The sequence below is a fragment of the Ursus arctos genome, unplaced genomic scaffold (assembly GCF_023065955.2).
Source record: "Ursus arctos isolate Adak ecotype North America unplaced genomic scaffold, UrsArc2.0 scaffold_24, whole genome shotgun sequence".
In the NCBI taxonomy this organism is placed as follows: domain Eukaryota; kingdom Metazoa; phylum Chordata; class Mammalia; order Carnivora; family Ursidae; genus Ursus; species Ursus arctos.
In genome coordinates, this window is record NW_026622919.1 from 7,573,123 (window position 1) to 7,592,271 (window position 19,149).

Here is a 19,149-nt window from a genome sequence, read left to right on the forward strand (position 1 = left end):
CAGCCTGGTGAAGTCACATTGACCAGCACTTTCTACGGGTGTGAGAGCCGGCGATTTGGCTTCTACAGCGGCCGAAATGCTGAGTCTCCTCCTGTGGGTGGCGGCATGGGGTTGGCTGGAACCGTGTTTTCTACAAACCACACGTTTTTTTAATATTTTACAGGTGCTTTAATATAGGGAACAGAGGGTCAGAGACTCCGAAAAGGCACCTCCTGAAAACTGTCTGCCGAGATTCCATGTTGACAGGGCAGAGCAAACAGGCCCGGCGCTCAGGGGGTAACAGGTGGGATGGGAGGGGGCTCCCCCTCACGGGGCGTCTCCCTCTTAACACTCTTGCAGACGAGGGGCTATGGGACATCCTCATCAAAGACATCCCCAAGGAGGTGACCTCCTACACGTTCAGCATGGACATCCTGAAGCCAGGCGTCAGCTATGACTTCCGGGTCATCGCCGTCAATGACTATGGCTTCGGTACCCCCAGCAGCCCCTCCCAGTCTGTGCCAGGTACTGCCTGTGGCGGGGGGAGGGCACCCCATTGAAAAGCCTTGTGGCAGAGGCTGGTGGCGGGCAAAGAAGACAGAGGCGGGCAGCAGAGCAGCAGACGCATTGGGGTGGGGACCAAAATGTATTACCCTCTCCGTTCTCCAAGCAGTGAACTCTGGGCCAGGGCCTGGGTCAGCTTTGAGCTCTGGAAGAAGCTGGGGGCTGTGGGTCTTTGGGGTTCCTTTGCAAGGATTCCAGAAGCCCTGGGCAGGGGGCGTAGTGGGGCTTGTGGACAAATCAGTGGGCCCAAGATGAGACCTTCTATGAGCTCATCACCCAGGGGATTCAGCCGGGCCGTAAACTACACGTTTCTATGGAAACCACCCCAAAACACAGAGTCAGCGGCCTATGAAGCAGCGTCTGGGGATGGGGGGGATAGGACTGCCATCCTCCCCTTTTCCCTCTCATCCTGTCCATCGGCCCGTCTTGGAGGACTCACAGAGGACTCTAATGCCGAAACCCATGACCCCAAATCCAATCACTAACCAACTTTCAATACCAACTCCCCTTCCCTTAAGGCAGAAACATAGCTCAAAACTGTAACCCACTGGGTGAGTCTCGGAAACCTGGCTGCCTCTCTCCTCCCACACATGTTCTCCCTTGTCCAGATTAATAGAACCAGATTGTGGGAGATAGAAGAGTCAGCCCCTCGTCAGGCAGCCCCCTGGATTAGTAGTGGTTACATGCGAAAAGCATGGTACTGAGGGCTTTGAAGGAAGGAGAGGCCTGGCTGGAGGAAGCATTCCAAAGACCCACTCACGTCCACCCTCCTGGTTCCCCACTCTCTCTGCTACCAGACAAAGATGGAGTCCTGTCCCTGGGGAGAAACTCTCCCAGGCCTGCCACAGGCCAGATGGGTACTTTTCCAATACAAACCTGGGGCCTGCCCGTCAAGGTAGCCGGCCGTGGGTGGCAAGGAGGGGGGGAATACAGGAAAAATAGCACGCATACTGCCACTTCTCCATCCTGTGCCTTTGGCAGACATCACTAATCAATCCCCGCACTCTTTCCTGGTGAGTCCAGAAGCAACCTCAGAACTCAAAGCCGCCCTCCCTTTACCGAGGGGTGAGAGCCGGCACTGGGGATTCAGCCGTCCTTGCCAACCTTGTCTTACGTTCTACATCACTGAGACAGCACGGACCTGGCCTAGGGTCTGTGGTAGGCTCCCAGCTGGAGCGGGAGATGTGGAGGCAGGGGGCGGCTGAGCACCCCAGACCTGACACCCCCATTCATGTTGCAGCCCAGAAAGCCAACCCCTTCTACGAGGAGTGGTGGTTCTTGGTGGTCATTGCCCTCGTCGGCCTCATCTTCATCCTCCTCCTGGTCTTTGTGCTCATCATCCGAGGGCAGAGCAAGAAGTATGCCAAGAAGACCGACTCTGGTGAGCTGGCACCGCGCCCTGCCGCTAGACGGGTCTGCCTCCCCCGTGGCAAGGTGGGGGCTGGGGGTTCTCTCTCTCCTGGGAGGGCACCTGCTCTGCTGGGTCGGGCAGCCTGGGCCCCTACATACAATCTCCTTCTCCTGTTTGGTCTCACCTGTGACAAGAGAGAGAGGGCAGCCCGGCCAGGTGGGGTAGGGGAGGCCAGCGGTCTAAAGGGATGACATGAGTGACTGGATCCTGTCCCCACCCCCTGCGCCCCAACCCAGGGAACAATGTCAAATCTGGTGCCCTTGGCCACGGGGAGATGATGAGCTTGGATGAAAGCAGTTTCCCTGCCCTGGAACTCAACAACCGGAGACTCTCCGTCAAGAATTCCTTCTGCCGGAAGAACGGCCTGTATACCAGGTAGAGGGTGGGGGACAGAGGATGGCAGTTTGGGGGCCAGCAGCGCCCAGGGTGTGGAGGACTCTTGCCAAGGCGACAGAGCAGTGCCCACTTGGTCTCACTGTCCTAGAGATGGCATTCAAGCTCAGGGGCTGGGGACGGTCAGCAGGGCCCAAGCAGCACAACCAGGCTGTGGGGCCACGGCCTGGTGTGAGAGCGCGGTGGGGGGAAAGTCACAGGGAAGTAGGGACACAGGGCCTCTGCCAAGGACAACCAAATGCAAAGACCTTGTGCAATTTTGCAACCCAGCCCACTGCCCTTTGGAGCCAGCTGCTTGGTGGGGCAGGCCTGAGGCCGTGAGAGCCGCCTCTCACGCGGGCCAGCAAAGGTAGGCTAGGCAGACGCACTTGAGTGACAGGAGCCAGGAGTCCCCCTGCCCCCGTCATGGCTTATGCCTTACCTGTCTCCTCCCCATTCTGGAAAGAAGGGGCACGCAGAGTATGGCACCCTCTCCCCTGGGTCCTTACGCACACCTCTTACAGAGCAATGTTCTCGTACTCTCCCCACAAGTCCGTGCTCCCAACATCGTCCTCAAAGGGCAGCATCTGAGAATAGCCAACCAGGGAAGGTCCCGGCTGCTGGTGCCCCCGACTCCTGTTTCTTCCTGACTTCTGTCCTACCCTAGGTCCCCTCCCCCTGCCCCACTCCCTGGGGTGGGCTGGGCTGCCCATTTCCAAGGGCAAGGGCAGCTGCTGGGGCCCACCTGACCCTCCCGATGTGACCGGCAGTTTTATGCTCTGGGGAGCTCAGGAGAGCTCGGAGGGCTACAGCCCGGGAGTGCCTTGTCTGGCTGGCCTCAGCCCTATTAACATTCCCGGTTCATCGGAGGGGCACGCTGGCCAGGAGCCGCTCACAAAGCTTCTCTCTGTCTCGTCCTGGAGGGAAGAGGCGATGTGTGTGTTCACCGGGAGGACAGAGGGAGGGGGCACGCAGGCCGGCAGGCCCCACTCTCATCCCCCGCCAAAGCCAGCTTTGCAAAGAAAGAGCCATTTGAGGCCGAGGTGGGGGGCCCAGCAGGTCCACCGCAGCCCCGCCAGGCTGGCTCCGGGGCCCGGCCACATGGAACAAGGGGGTGTTTCATGGATGGCCTGGCCTCGCCTGCCTCTCACGCCCCCAGAATACACACACCGCGGCCCCCGCGTGTCCCCTACCCTGCTGTGGACACACACAAGTCCTGTTTGCCCCAAATCAGCCCCGGGCTCCGGGAGTCTGACCCAGCCCTGGTGACACCGTCAGCCCCCCACTCACCCTGCTTGTGGCCAAGACAGCCTGAGCCTGCCACCCCGTTTCCTCCCCCCTCCCAGCATCACGTATTTGCCCATCTCGTCTACACGAGGCTGCTGCCCATCTTGTTACGGTTTTATTTTTAAGTCGTTAAGGATGCAGCTTTGTTAGTTGGAATCAAATCAGTACGGATATCGTCCAAGAGGTTGGAGGTGGCAGGGAGGTTGCTTGTGACACACTCCCAGGCCGTGGGATTGTTCTCCGAACAGCATTTCATAGCAAAGCGCTGCTGGCCCCGGGTGGGGGCAGCTGGCGTTCAGAGCCACGGTTCCAGAGCCCCTCCCTAGAACAGGCTCGGCAGACCTCAGGGTGCCAGGCCCTGGGCAGGGCCTCCCTTGAGCCCGGTCCCAAGGAAGCACGAATGAGGCAAGGTCATGAAAGACCCCAGCCACCTGCTCAGTGTCCCCAGGCGCCCGCCCGGCCCACTCAGCTCAGGGGGTTCCGGAAAGCACAGCCCGTGCCTCCAGCCTCCAGGCCCCCATGGCAGGTGGAGTGCTAAGGTCCCTTGTCCTGCATATTTGTGCCGGTGACACAGACCCAGGTCTCTGACTCAGTGGGAAATGCACTTTCTCCAAGGCTGATCTTCAAAGGGCAGGACTCGGGACCGAGTCTGGTCTCTGAGCAGATCTGGAGGGGGGAGGCAGTGGTTTCCCTTTTTCTCTTGACCCTTTGCATTAACCCTCTAAAGCACCCTTGGTGAGTTCAAGAATGACATGGGGGGGTCTGTCTGCAGCGCGGGCATGCAGGCCTCGCCTGGGATTCTGACTCGGGAGGTCTTGGGGCGGGGGGTCCTCAAAAAAGGCTTTGGAACATTCCCCGCCAAGTGATCCCAGTGCCTGAGGCCTTGAAACCATGAGTGGAGAATCCAGTGGGAAATGGGGTGCTGCCCCCCATTTGCCTGAAGCTGATTTGGCTGAAGGTTGGTTCAGCTGAGCCTCTCCCACTCCTGGGGGGCCCCCAACCCAAGGCTACGCTGTCCAAGGCCCAGGCCCGTGGGGAGCAGACAGGGAGGAGGAACACAGGATGGAGGCACCGAGGATCGGTACCCTTCCAGGCCCCGCTGTGGGGGAGGCCCCCTCTTAGCCTCACCCCTCCTCCCTCTAGGTCGCCTCCCCGGCCCAGCCCAGGCAGCCTCCACTACTCCGACGAGGACGTCACCAAGTACAACGACCTCATCCCGGCAGAGAGCAGCAGCCTGACCGAGAAGCCCTCAGAAATCTCCGACTCTCAGGTGAGGGGCAGGAGGGCCAGGCGCCCTGCAGCGGGGACCAGAGCGGCCTCTTCCCAGAGTCTGGGCCTATGCGGTGCCCCGTCACCTGGGCTTCCTCGCCTCCTGGCCTTTATGGGGTCCCAGGAAACTAGCTGGGAATCACATGTGGACCAGCCGTCCCCCACTAAGCTCTGCTCAGTTTGCTCCAGGGCTAATGGGGGCCCTATAACCGTGACCAGAGAAGACCCCCCGACAGCTCAGTCCTCTAGAGTGTCCAGAGTCTCCCCACAGGCTCCGGCCTGCGGAGGAGCTCGTGAAGCCAGGAGAGGAGGCCTGCACTGCCAGGGCTGAGCTTAGCTAGTTCGGTCGAACTGAGCTCCCGGAGCCCCAAGGACGAGGGGAGCAGTGCAGACGAGCGAGGCCTTAAGCTTTGGAGGCTCAGGCCTGAGTTTGAATCCCGGCTCTGCTGCCTGTGGGCCAGGGTGTCCCCAGTGGGTAGACAACCTCTTCGAGCCTGTTTCTCCATCCGTAGAACAGGCAGGGCCAGTACGAGGCTCTGCCATGGGGCAGTGGGATTGCTGAGGTGAGGCCCAGAGAAGTTCAGCAAGCACACACAGCAACTGTCCGAGAGATGTCCGCTTCCGCATGAAGGAGGAGATGGTGCCTCTGGGAGGCAGAGCTTTGGAGAGGCTGCCATTAGGTGGGCCACACGGGGACACTGTCCCAGACAGTGGGGAGAGGGGGTTGAGCACATTCCAATGAAGTAACGTCATGGCCTCCCACCCAGCCCTCTTGGCCTTGGCCAAGCCTGGTGGTTGCCCAGGAGGGGGCCAAGAAAGGCCACCGTGTCCCACGCCCTAGACCTTTCTGCCCAGTCCTGGGAGAGGACAAGAGCGAAGGGATGCCAGCAGGGAGTGAGGCTGTCAGCCGGGTAGGGGGTGCCAGCGTGCCCAGGATCCGGTCGTGGGCCCGGTGGACCCAGGGCCTCTGGCTCAATACTGTTTTGTTCAGCTCCAGGGTTACTGGTGCGCTTGGCAGAGCCCTCAAGGCTGGAGCTAACACCCCAGCTCAGACAGAGCTGGCGGGGACAGCGACCCCAACTTAGCCTGGCTAACACAGGGACTCACATGACTCAGGTTATGGCTTCTTGTTATAAGTATTTAACTCTTTGTGGCCATATGCGTCCTGGGACTTCCAAGGCCATGCGTCCCTGAAACATGGTTTTTCTTTCTTTTTCCCCAAAGAGGCCAATGAGCATTGGGGTTCTAGGCACTCAAGGGAAAATTCAGAGAAAGTAAAGGGCCTCCCTCTGCCCCTGGGGTTCTGACAGACGCTCCTTAAGCCACGCGCCTGTCTATGGAGAGCAGAGGCAGTGACCAGCGGTAGGGACTCCCCGTGCTGCTCTGATCAGCCCCTTCGACCTCCTGCACAGGGCCTTGCTCTTGCATGCTCACTGGCTGGGCACTGACCTTGCCAGGAGGGAGCCTTCTGAGTGCGGGAGATCCTGCCCAGATGTCCTCAGATGGCCTGTGGTCATCTCTACAGAGTCGGGAGGAAGCTCCTCCAGGACGCAGAGCTGGTCCCTGAGGCCAGGCCAGGACCCCCAGCCTTGAGGAAGTCACTGAGAGGGGAATCCTCGCCATCCGACTTCAGTCACCCCCAAGGCGGACAGAGTCCCTGGAATCCCCCACTTTGCCCCTAATGTCTTTTGTTCGAAACAAGCCCATCAACTGAATGCAGTTTCCATAGCAATCTGGAACCAGTCACCTAGGGGGAGCACATGCCCTGGGGAGGGGAGGCTTCCTGGTTCCAGAAGCCAGTTGTCACGGCAGAACTCCTCTTCCCTTTCAGGGGGCACAGTGGAGCCCTGCCCAGGCCTAGAGCTCCACCTGCGGGCTTTGGGGTGGTTGGGGGTTTGACTTGGAGCTCAGTTGGGTTTCTTTATTTCAAGCCAAGTTCCATGAAGACAGAGACTTGTGACAGTCCTGAGGTCCGTCACCTCCCCACCGTCTGCGCACGTGGTGCATGGCATTCTGTAGGCTCTCATTAAAGCGTGGGAGGGTCGGTCGTGGGCGAAGCTAGTCAAGACCAAGCAGGTTAGCAGGAGAGAGAAACAAAGGTTCACGGTTGTCAAGCCATTCCTTCTGGGCCAAGGTCAGAAGGCACACTCTCAGAGAGGCTTGCTCTTCAAAGTAACTCTGATGGCCATGGTCACCAGCCCTGGGGGCCGCACTCACCGTCCCATGTGCCCCACTGCTTTATAATCACAGTGACCCTCTGAGCGGCCTTAGTGTCCTCTCTCGTACAGATGGGGAACTGAGGCTCGAGGAGCTTAACTGAGTCGGCTCAGGCCCGGGAGCCAAGAAGTGCCGAGGCAGACCCTGCCCACGGGCCCTTCTGACCCAGAGCCTAGCTTGGCTCCTCGGTCCTCCCCTGTCCTAAAGCCAGTAATGATGTCACCCTCGTGGCAGACCTTTCTGGAAAGGCCTTCGAACCAGCCAAAGAGACACTCTCGAGAAGAAGTAACTGTGGGGTTTTTTTGAAAGAAAAACAAAACAAACCTGAAGCCCGTCTTCAAAGGATAAAGACACACCCAGCAAGGGGCCGTAGGCATGAAGGTTGTCCCCAAGAAAGGTGCCCTGGGAGCTCTGCCCGCGGGTCGCTCAGGTGATCATCCCCACCCCCACAGAGGGCGGCTCTGAGCCGGGAGACGCTCATCGGAAAAGCGGCAGCACGGACTTGTGGCTGGTGGTCAGCGCTGGGCTTGAATCCCGGCCGCTCCCCTCACTGACTCCGGCACGGGGAGGGGTCCTTTGCAGCCCACCCCTGCTCTGCATGTGGCACCCTGTCCAACCGACTGTTCTAGAAGTCCACGACGGGGAATGGAGCCAGGCCCGTGCGGCACCAGGCTCGTCACTGGGGCCTGGGAGAAGGCAGTCAGGACCATTTGGGTCTGTTTGCTCTGGAATGGTTCTTGAAAACCGGGCAGTTGGCTTTAGGGCCGCTGCAGGTGAACTAGGGTCCCGGGGGCTGTTGCCAGAGCACCGTGCCAGAGGTGCACAGCTCAGGGGTCACTCGTCACCCGTGTCACCCCGCGCCCAGTCCCAGGGCACCAGTATGCTGTGGCCTTATGACGTGTGCCATTGTTAAAATGTCGAATTGCTTCCATACCCTTTGGGAAAGAGCCACCACCCTGAGCCCCTGAGTGTCATTGACAGGACCCCAAGCAGACTGCTCTGTGGTTCTGCTATGACAGGCTTACACCCGGCTCTGCGAGCGGATGACGGGCCCCGGCTTTGGCCAGAGACCTTGCCTCTCTGCCTCAGGTTCAGCAGATCAAACTCTGTGTCTTAACAGCTAAGGAAGCCTGATGTCCGCATTTGTCCAGGGCAGTGAGGGCGACTCCGGGGGGGCGGGGAGGGGGGGCGCAGACTGACTGCTCCTCAACACTCGTTCCTTGAGCGTGGCCTCTAGGGACGTAGAGATGATGGAGATGTGACCCTGCCTCCCATGGGCTCCTGGCGGGCTGGAGGGGACAGACTTAGAGACAGAGCCACTGGTCCCCCTCGGATGCCCTCGTTGAAAACACGAATAAGCAGATCCTGGTGCTCCTCTCTGGCCCCTGTGAGAAGTGGCACAGCGACAGGCCCGCGGCCGGCATGGAGAGTATCCGCCGTCGCGTCCTGCAGCGGGGGGCTCGTGGCGGATGCTCGGCAGCCCCCCCCCCACGGGATGGCGGCGTCCCCAGCATTTCAGCTGCTCTGGAGGGTGATGGCCTGACTTTTTGAAGTACCCCTCCCCCTAGGTCCTCTGAAAGCGAATTCTGCCTAGGCTGCCTGGGTTCTATTCCAAGGCAGACCACCCAAAACGGCTTCTTCAAAATCGGCAGAAATCTGCCCAGCCCTTTTCCTGTGATATGGTAATAAACAAAAGTCCACATTGCCGATAAACAAACACGCATGGTAAGATGTGAGCAAGGCCATAACGGGGCTGTGGGAAGCCTGGGGGGCGGGAGGGGAGGTGGGCTGTCCCCAGAGGGGTGCTGGTGAAGGGGGTTCCAGGCAGGGGGACCCACAAAGGCTGAGGTTGGAAGAGCCCATGGTTTGTTTGATGCAACTTCTAAATACGAAGTATGGCTGCATTCCAAGGTCATTTTCAAAGTAAGAGCCCAAGTATGGGAGAAAAATTACACAGCACACAAGTAAATCTCAGTGGAAAAGGAATTCCCGGCCAATGGCACGCCTCTTCTCATAAATATTCAGCCTTTGTGATTTCCTGGGAAGCTCACTGTAATGAAATTAAGCCCATGTGGAAAAGTAAGAAAATACACCGCACAAATTCGGTTTTATTGAACACCCGGTCGTAAGGGTGAACATTTATGGAGTGGCCAGAAATGACCCTAAGGATTGTCCAAGGATGGTAGCACTGGACCCTCGGAGCGCTCTGCGAAGCCTGGTGGGGTTGTCTGTGGGAGTCAGAGAGCCTCGGACGACGAGGCTAGGCCCACCCACCATAGCCCCCTACACCTCTACTGTGTGCCATGCTCGGATCGGGCCCTGGGCAGCACCTGGCTGCATTTTGGCCTCCCTGGAACCTGTTCATTCCTTTCTCGGTGCATTTATTCCACAACTGTTTTTTCTGCACCCGCTAGCTACGCAGTCCCAGGCACGGTGGGCACACGGCGGCTCCGGTAGCGAGCAGGACCGGCTCTTGCGAATGTTGCATGATGGTGTGTTAGGGCCCATTAGGGAAGACCACATGTTTCAAATAACCGCGTGTTTTCATTTCTCATTAAAATTTTATGACACCACGGTATCTAACTTCAGGAGGAAAATGGGGAGCAAAAGGCTTCCTGTTTCTCGTGGTGCAGGGACAGAAAGCCCTGTGAGGAATCTTGGGGGAAGGTCACGGGGGGCTACCTGGAGGAGGTGGCATTTCAGCTGGGCGTCCAGGTGTGAACAGGACTGGGTCATTCATCGAAGGGAGCAGTAAGGGTTTATAGGTTTGCATTTGGCTGAGTGGTTCTGTCAGCCCCTCCCTCTGAGTGTCCGAGGGTCTGGTTTTTTGTCCGTGTTTGCGTCTTATCCACTGAGTTGGGCCATGAGTCTAAGAGATTCACTGAGGCCCATCTCCTGCTTCTCCTGAGGCTGACCCGTACAGACCGAGGAAGCCCGAGCTTGTGCCACACTAGAAACACACGGGCAGGGCAGAGGGAGTCCGGGAGCAAGGAGGTGAAGCTACCCGTTGGGCCCCAGGCTGTATATGTTCTCATTTACAATCTAACCGCCCCATCATGCAAGTGACAGGAGCCCCGGTTAACAGTCGGGAAACTGAGGCTCAGAGAAGTCCCACAGTGGGCCCTTGATCACAGAGCTAGAAGTGCAGGCAGTGGGGATTCAGATCTGGGTCTAGCCGGCTCCGAGGGCTGTTTCTGCGGCAGCCTGGCCTCACGCAGATGCCTGGCACAGAAAGGAGATTGAAGGAGGCAAAGGTCTTCACTGACCCCAGTACCCTCTCCCATCCCTCCCCCATGCCCTCCCATGAGGCCCCCAGACACAGGCATGTCTAACAGCGGGATGGGGGGGGACACACATTGACTGTCGCTTCACCTGTGAGGGCACAGGTGACCTTGTGTCTCAGCTGACACTTTTTAAAAGATTTATTTATTTATTTGAGGGAGGCTGGGAGACGAAGACTCCCCGCTGAGTGGGGAGCCCAACACGGGGCTCAATCCCAGGACCCTGGGATCATGACCTGAGCCGAAGGCAGATGCTCAACTGACTCAGCCAGCCAGGTGCCCCTGAGCTGCCACTTTTAAAAGGACGTTCTTGGGAGGAGATTTCTAGCTGTTGTAGTGCAGGAAGCCCAGATCCTTGACAAAATTATGCGTAAAGGGGGGCTTCCAGGGAGGGAGACACCAGCACATCCTCGCCCCGCCTCTAAAGCCCAGGAGAGGCCCACTGGCTCAAGGGGAAGTGTGTCCAAGGGACCGAGGCGAGCCTGGCCTCTCCGCCTAGACCCACGCAGAGAGCCCCTGGGCCACAGATGAGGGAGGGGCTCTAGCTTCCAGCCTCCAAAGGAGCCCGTACAGGGCACCTCCTGTCATCTGGGGCAGCACATTCCTGCCAGACCTCGGGAGCCTCAAGGAGATGAGGGCACCCTGCCTGGGCCCCGGGTCCCATGCCCATCGCCTCCTGAGTCTGGTGCAGGACCCCCCCCCCCCCGCCCGCGCTGGCAGCCGCAGGAGAGCAAGAGGCTCTCCTTTGCCCCCCCCCCCACTCTTTTGTTGCAAGCTCTTGTCCGGGTCCCCCCTCCCACTGGCCCCCTCCCTGCTCTCCTTCCCAGGCCGGGTAATTGCTGAGTGAGTGGCTTTGAGGAGCTGTTAAGAGGCCCGGAGCTGGAGCAGTGGCCTGATTGCCTGGCGGCCTGGCGGGACTGCCCATGAAAGGTCCCCTTTGTGCTGGGTCGGTTACTGGGAAGCTGCATTCAATTACCGAGGCCCGCGTGAGAGTTGAAAGCAGGAATGGGCGCCCCGGGTCCCCCCTCGCCGGCTTTCTTCCCTTCTCACCCCACCCCCATGCAGAAAAGAAACAGATGTTCAAGGAGGTGGAGGCAGAGCCCCCCTGCCTCGGGCTTGGGAGAGCTGGGGGTGGGGCAGGCCCACCTCTAACCCCCTGCTCCTCCCGCTGCAGCTCTGCCTCCGTGGGCTCCCAGCTCTTGCTTCCGTGGCTTTTCCGTGCCCATCAGGAATGCCGCCCCATGGGGTCCCGCACATAGTAGGTGCTCAGCAGTTGGTAGCCGTCAGATCGTGATGATGCACATGAATGGGCTTTGGGGTCTGGGCCCCCCAGGGGGTCAGAGAAGCCCATCCCCACTCTAGTGATGCTTTATTTTGGGGGGCAGGAGGTGAACATTCTTCCCCTTTCCCAGCCGCCTGAACACTGAGCCACCCTCCCTGACCCCGGCTCCTTCTGACCCCTCCTGGGGGGCTTCCAGGCCTTTTTCACCCCATGAACTGCAGGCATCTACCCATTTTACAGACAGAGATACTGAGGCTGGGAGAGGCCAGGTGATGGGTCCAAACTTAACCTAGCTAGCAAGCGACAGAATCTGAACTTGGCCACACCACAGTCACCTCCTAGATACTTACTCACTCTGGGATGGGGCCATGGGGACGGGGACTCCCTTGTGGGCCTGGCCGAAGTTCTAGAACCGCCAGCAACGATGCTAGCAACTGATCAGGCCAGTTGGTGGGGAGGCCCGTCTGGAAAGACCCAACCCATAGGCAGAACTGTGGGGTGGCCCTCTCCCACCCCCCACACTTAAAGACCCTCGCTGCTCCTGGACCAGTCCCCCCACCCCCGCCAGCCCCCTGCCTCATGGCATCTACCACAACCTGCTCAGATTTCTCTTGCCCCTGGGCCGCCACCGCGCTGCCCCAGGCATCAGGTGCCCAGCTCTCAGCCCCCTCCCCACTCTTGGCATATGGAGCTCCTGTCTGTACGGGCCCCTTTGTTCCCTCCTGGGCCGGCAGCTGGGCAGTAGGCAAAGAAAGGGGCTCACATTGTGCTGTTCTGCGTCATGGGGAGAGCGAGGGACTTTCCATTGTCTCTGGCAGCCAGTTCTGCTGCCAAGAGGACTGAGGTCCTGGGAGGGGGTGCAGGGTGGTGGTAAGGAGAGCAGCCAGGACTGTGGAGGGGTGAGGCGGAGGGGGGGGTGTCAGACAACAGAAATTTGCAGATGGAGGAGGGAGTATGTAGTCCCCGCCGGGAGGGTAGAAGGGCTCTCTCAGTCCATCTCCAGACAGGAGGGGGTCATTCAGAGCATGTGTGGGCTTTGGAAAATCAGGCAGATCCGAGGCCCCCCGCTCTTCGTGTCTCGGGGTGAACCTCACCCTCTCCGCACTGGTGTTCTCAGTACCCACAGAGCGGTCGCAGCCACAACACGGAGGTGTGGAAGGTCACTAAGGCTCCGACCCCCTGGCAGAGGGCCTGCTCCCCCAGCTGGCAGCTGGAATTCTCCACCTTGTAGCTTTCTCCAGAGGGGCTGGTGCCCTACTGGACTTCGGGCTCCCGAGGGCAGGTGCACCTTGCACTCCCCGTAGCTCAGACCCCTTGCAGCAAGGTCAGCAGCTCTCCGCTTGCTGTCCCTGTCAAGCAGGACACAGTTGATCATCCCAAACGCGTTCGCATTGGGCTCACTGGGTTTTCTTGCTGCGGTTTTTATCCGAAGTAGGTTGATCAAATTTACTGCCTCTGCGTATTCGGGCCGGGACGTGGTAACCTGAGTGAGGCCTTCGGAGCTGCGTTTCCCTGAGAGCGTCCTGTTCACTCAAATCAGAGCATGTCTCTTCCAGAGCATTCTAAGGGTGTTCCATCTGTCCTCTTCTTGGTTCTCAAAACAGTGCTGGGCGCAGGGTGTGGGGGAGGGGCGCACGGTATTTTTAGCTCCACAATTCAGATCCGAACCAACGCGCGAGTGAGCGAGTGCTGTTTTCCTTCCCAGCCCAGCCTGACTCTCGTCTCCTGCTGATCCCCCCCTAGGCAGACACAGCAATGGTGGGACACCGAAGAAGCGACAGTTTTAGGAATAATTTAATATTTTGCGTTTAGGGGGGAAAGCCACAGGGCCGTCATCGTGTGAAGTTCGGACCTTCTGTTGATATTTTTCTCATGCTCGTCTTATGGATCACACGTGGGTGGGCACCAGCCTCCGTTCGGTGCCAGGAGCCACGGCAGGTCTGGCCCTGGCTTCGTCCCCAGTCACGCCGTCAGTCAGAGGTTAGGCTAAGGTTGGAACTCAGTGTATCACGCATGAATGTCTGTTCCAAAATGTAGGTTTTTGTTACCATCCGGGTATGACTGCCCTTGAAAAATCGAATTATTCAGTTCCCGAGAAGAGGGGACACACCACCCCATGCAGGGCCATGTCAGGGAAGCACCAGGGTCCCCAGGAGGCAGAGGGAGCAGGAGGGACACGTGGGCAGGAGCCTTCATTGTGGGGGCAGGCTTGGGCTCGCTCGAATAAACTCAGTGGGCTCTGGGGTAGAGGGGCTGTCCCTAGTCGTCTGGTAGCTGGCCCTGGAGTGACGAGGGACAGGGGAGAGTGAGGCAGTGTGACAGGAAAAGGCATCGCGAGCTGCGAGGATTGATCGACCGGCCCCGGGAGCCCATCGCCTCTCCAGAGTGGGCAAGCCCCCCCCCCCCCCGATGTCAGAGCATCAGAAATACAGCAGATGGAAAGGCAGGATGAACTCACTCTCGAAAACATTATGCTAAGTGAAAGAAGCCAGACCCCCAAGCCACATACCGTATGAAATGCCCAGAGTACGTAGACCCACAGACATAAAAGCGGGTCGGGGGTCACCGCAGTGGGGGCGGGGGAGGAACGGGGAATGACCGCCGGTGCGTACAGGCTGATGGAACGGTTCTGGAACCACCCAGAGCGGTGGCTGCACAACATTGTGGGTGGACTAAAAGCCGCTGCCCCTTAGCTCTAAAACGGTTAACTTTATATTCTATGAATTTCCCCTCAATTAAAAAAAAAAAAGGATTAGAACTCAGGCCTTCTGAGTTCGGATTCACGTCAGGGGCCTGCAGGCCGTATGCCAGCCCCACGGCAGACACTTCATCCCCACGATCTGCTCCGAAGGCCGGGAGGTGGGCACGACCGGGCGCCAGGCCCCCTTGGCCGTGAGGGGGTAGGCAGTGGCCCCCGTCTAGGGCTCGGGAGGTTCAGACCCGGGCACCTGCTGCCTTCCAGCCCTGAGCACGCTGACCTGGCCCCTCGGGGCCCCTGACTCTCCGATTCTCTGTCCTCGCAGGGAAGCGACAGTGAGTACGAGGCCGACCCGACCCACCAGAAGGCCCACTCCTTCGTCAACCACTACATCAGCGACCCCACGTACTACAACTCGTGGCGGCGGCAGCAGAAGGGGATCTCGCGGGCCCCGGCGTACAGCTACACGGAGAGCGACTCGGGCGAGCCGGACCACGCCACCGGGGCCAACAGCAGCAGCGCCCAGCAGGGCAGCCTCTTCCGGCCCAAGGCCAGTCGGACCCCAACGCCCCAGAACCCCCCGAACCCCCCGAGTCAGCAGAGCACCCTCTACCGCCCCCCCAGCAGCCTCACCCCCGGCTCCCGGGCTCCGATAGCAGGATTTTCCTCGTTTGTGTGACGTCGGAAGGGGGAAAAGGAAGAAAAGGAACGGCACCAAACTCCCCATCCGCCCCTCCCCGCACTGCCTGCCAGAAAACAAAAACACCAAGAAACCAAGTCAACTTTTCACCTCCTGAGTTTATTTTTCCAGAGATTCCAGGGCCAGCAAAGCCGGTGTTGAGGAGGAGAAGGAAGCCATGAGGGAGGCCGGGTGTGGCCTACGGTTGGTCGGCTCCAGATTGTGGGGTCCACTGCTCCCTTTGCGGACTGTGCAAAGAGTCAGGGCTGCAGTGGCCGGGCCTGAGAGAGGTGGGGGGCAGCGAGAAAGCTGAGGCCTAGAGAGCTGTAAGGCAGCGTGCTGAGGGGACGAGAAGCTTCTGGAAGCCCGATGGCTGCCCCTTCCACGTGTGCTGGGGCCCTGGGCCCACTGCTGGCTGCAGATGTGCAAGGCTGGTGTGCAAGGCTGAGCATCCCTGGGGGGCAAAGATCACCTCCTTTGCACCCGCTCACCGCTCCCCGTGCATCACCGGCAGGCCTTGGACGGACGGATGGCCCGGCCCCCTGGCCTGCTCTTCACACTCCACTGTCCCCTCCCTGGCTCAACGTCTCCACCAAGCATGTGGTTTATTTAGAAAAAGGAAAATAAGGAAGGGGTGAGAGTCTGCCTAGCTAGCTCTTTGTTCTTACACACTCTTTCTATGGTGAATCCAAGGCAGGGGCCCTGGGGAGGCGGGGCGAGGCCCCCACAGCACCGCTGAGCCCAGCCATGGCTTTACTTGAAATCACTTTCCCGAGCACAGACCAGGAGACGTGAACCCCGGGGGCAGAGGTGCAGGAACTGGCCAGGTACCACTGGGATAACTGGGCCCTAAGGCCCGAAATCAGAGCATAAGAAGTCTGCCTTCTCTCCTTCTTCCCTCCTGAAAGGAAGCTGCCTAGACAAGGAAGTTGAGTGAGCACAGGACTGGGGAGCTAGGCAGGGTGAGGGATGGCCATCTGGGCAGGCACACCCCTGTGCCTGGAGAGACCCCTTCCTCCTGAGACACACACACAGGTCCCCCATGCACTTGCAAGGAGAAAGGTCTAGAGATCCTCTCCAAGACAAATCCCTTTGGGTCCTAGCCAAACGGGACATTCACTCCCAGGTGTGTGGTCCCTCTCCCTCTCAACCCAGACTGATCCACGCCTAAAACATGCCCCCCACCCCCGCCAACCCAGAGGGGTGGGCCAAGCCCCTGGTCTAGAAGCCAGAGCTCCCAGAACTTACCCGGTCGGCCCAGCACCCGGTTTACAAAGAGTCAAAGACCCAACCCCGCAGTCATGTGTTCCCGGCTCTGCTCAGCCTCGCTCGCCACGGCTCGGAGCAAGGAGGGCTCCGTCCAAACTGGACACAGACCCTGAGGTGGACAGCCAGGCAGGTCAGATGGGACCAAGGAGCAGAACAGCTGGCGGGAAGCAAGGCTTTTACAAACACAATCTGCTCCAAGGAATGTTCTTTAAAAAAAGCCACTTGTGGAGGCCTGAACCTTCCCTTCAGCCCCCTGATGTAGGGATTGAGGGTCGAATTCCCCGAGTGCCCCTGGCCAGCCCAGCCACCCATCCCTCCCCAAGTTTGGGTGGATGGCAACCTCCGGGAGAGGAGAGGGCCCTGCAGGGACCTGTTCAGTTCATCGTGGGACCCCCTTCGTGGCACAGGGCTCTCTGGGGTTGCCGCACACAGACCCCATCTCAAGGTGAGGGCAACAGTTAGGGGAGGCTTGGGGGGGCGTTGGGGAGCAAGCCAAGGAAAGTAGCATGTGCACCCAGCCCCACAGGCCGCTTCAGCTGAGGGGGGTGGGAGCTGGGTCAGGGGCCTGAGGGATGGGCACACCTCCCCACGTCCTCAGCCCCTTGGGAGTGCTGGCAGAGGTCTCTGCCACCGGGGCCCAGACATCGGCTTCTCCGCAAGGGGCTCTAGGGACGGAAGCGCACTGGCCCCGGCCATGAGGCCACAGGCCCAAGTTCTGCCCGGTGCACAGCTGGTGTCTCCATGGTAGCACGTCTGCCGGCGTGTGATCTGCTTCTTCCTTCTTCTCATCTCATCTTTTTTTAACAGCCTCATCCTTCTCCTTATCTGCTGTGTGTTAGCCATTTATGGAAGTTCCCAGTTTGCATTGGGGAATGAATTGAGCCCAGCGCAGGGAGGGCTCTGGGTGTGGCAGGGGAGGGGGACGCCGGACGAGTGAAGCCGTGTGTGCGCACGTGTGTGCACTGCACGCGAGGCCAGATTTCCTTTGCCTTTCATGGATCGCCTGGGGCACTGAGATGTGCACCCTGCCCCTCCCCACACGCTCCTCGACACCCACGCTGACACACCCATGCGCACTGGGCACGGTGCCCATGCACGCCTGGGCTCACGCACATGCACGTATGCACAGAACACACATCCGGGTGTGTGTTCGCCAAGAGGCATGCGATTCCTTCTGATGGCCGGAGCTGTCTGTCCCCTGGGAGGCCCGGGCAGCCAGGGTCCCCTCCCACCGGAAGGCAGCTGGGATCTGTTGTCTCAGGGGCGAGGACACTGCGCAAGCCGGAAGGCAGGCGGGGCCCAAGGTGAAAGTCCAGCCCTTAATCCGCATCCACCCTCCCGAAATGTCTCCCTGCCGCCCCAGCCGCATCTGGAAGCCCAGGTCTCCAGCCGTGGAGCTCTAGATTCCTTAGAGGACACCTCTGCCCTCGTTTACATATCTGCTGGGGCAGTGGAGGCTCCCGACCCCCCAGCCAGACCCCCGGCCACATTAGAAGGATGTGCCGGGCACTGCCCATGGGAAACAGGGAACCTCCCTGACCTTGGGTTTCCTGGGCCGATGATGCCGGAGCCCCTGTCTGCGGGACCACCTGAAGCAGGTTCACAGCAGGACGCCTCCGTGTCCTTTGGCTCTGCTCCCATCCTGCCCTGGGGAAATCTGGTGTGGCCCCTGGCAACCCGCGCCTGGCACCCCAGCGCTGCCCTTCCCCCTCGCGGCCACGCCTCCAGTGTGCATAGCGGCTTGGCACCCAGACTGCCAAGACGAACCAAAAAGCGGCTCTGGTTCCAGAAGCACTTTTCTCCCAGGGCCCCAGGGAGCTTGCAAACCCAGGCTGCCTGTCCCGTCCCCTCACCTGACACTGCCGTGACTCAGAAGAAACAAGGACACTTCTGGCTGCCCTGCCCAGAGCACCGCTGCCTCGAGGCCTTCTGTCTCTGCCCACACCTCCCTGGGCAGAGTTTTTAAAGGTGCCAGAGCCTCCCAGAGCCCACTCTGGGCAGGGGCTCCCCTCACCTTCCCATGGTGCACATGGTGTGAGGGGCCAGAGGACAGGAAGGGAGGGACCCCCTCCCCCCACCCCGAGCAGCAGCCGCCCGATCCGAGTGCCTCTGTATGGTCCTGCCCGGTGGCAAACCTGGCCACCACCTGGAGCACAGATGCCCTCTCTTGGGACCACCCCCCTTCTCTTTGTTTCCGTGAGAATAACCAAAAGCATTCAAATGTGTTACCTTTCTTTACACACATAGACTCCAAAAACAAAAACCAACACAAATCTTTATTTTTTGATTTAAAAGATATAATGAAAAATTATGGGGAGAGTATTCATTGTGGCAGGTGTCTATCTGTAAGAAAAAAATATATATCTATATGTCATATAGCTTGTTAGCGGGTTTATTTTTTAAATGAAAGGTAAGAAAGAAATTGATTTGAAATATATACCACAAGATGTCCCATGGCCTGTCAAACTTGTCAGTATTTTATAAATAAACTTTTTTTTTTTGAAGTTCTGAATCTACATTTATTCTCCTCCCTGGAAGATAAGTGGGGACTGCTACCCTCGTATCATGCTGAAGCAATCTTCTCCTCCAGCATCCATTGTTAGCCAGGCTGTGTTTTTGCAGCGACAAGGGTCCCACTTACTTGCCTTCTTAATTCATAGGTGAGTGGACATCCATGCCTTCAAATGAAGTGCGCTATTTTATTTATTTTACGCTTTTAGGATAAGAGCCCCTCAGCTTACAACAAATTAGAGGCAAAATGGCAATGATTCATAATGATAGCTAATACCTGTGTGCCGTTCACCCTCGGCCAGACGCTGTTCTTACCACTTTACATTGATT

At 59.0% G+C, this 19,149-nt stretch overlaps 1 protein-coding gene across 2 annotated transcripts in view; it reads left to right on the forward strand.

The window, feature by feature from the left end:
* SDK2 (sidekick cell adhesion molecule 2) overlaps window positions 1-15,147 on the forward strand; it is a 254,736-nt gene extending 239,589 nt beyond the window's left edge. For both annotated transcript variants that reach the window (XM_057318008.1, XM_026512320.4), the window contains exons 41-45: window positions 340-504; window positions 1,784-1,924; window positions 2,191-2,329; window positions 4,757-4,883; window positions 14,686-15,147. In XM_057318008.1, the coding sequence (XP_057173991.1) occupies window positions 340-504; window positions 1,784-1,924; window positions 2,191-2,329; window positions 4,757-4,883; window positions 14,686-15,039 (926 nt within the window). In that variant the 3' untranslated portion in view covers window positions 15,040-15,147. The remainder of the gene's footprint in view (window positions 1-339; window positions 505-1,783; window positions 1,925-2,190; window positions 2,330-4,756; window positions 4,884-14,685) is intronic.
* The last annotated feature ends 4,002 nt before the right edge of the window (window positions 15,148-19,149 follow it).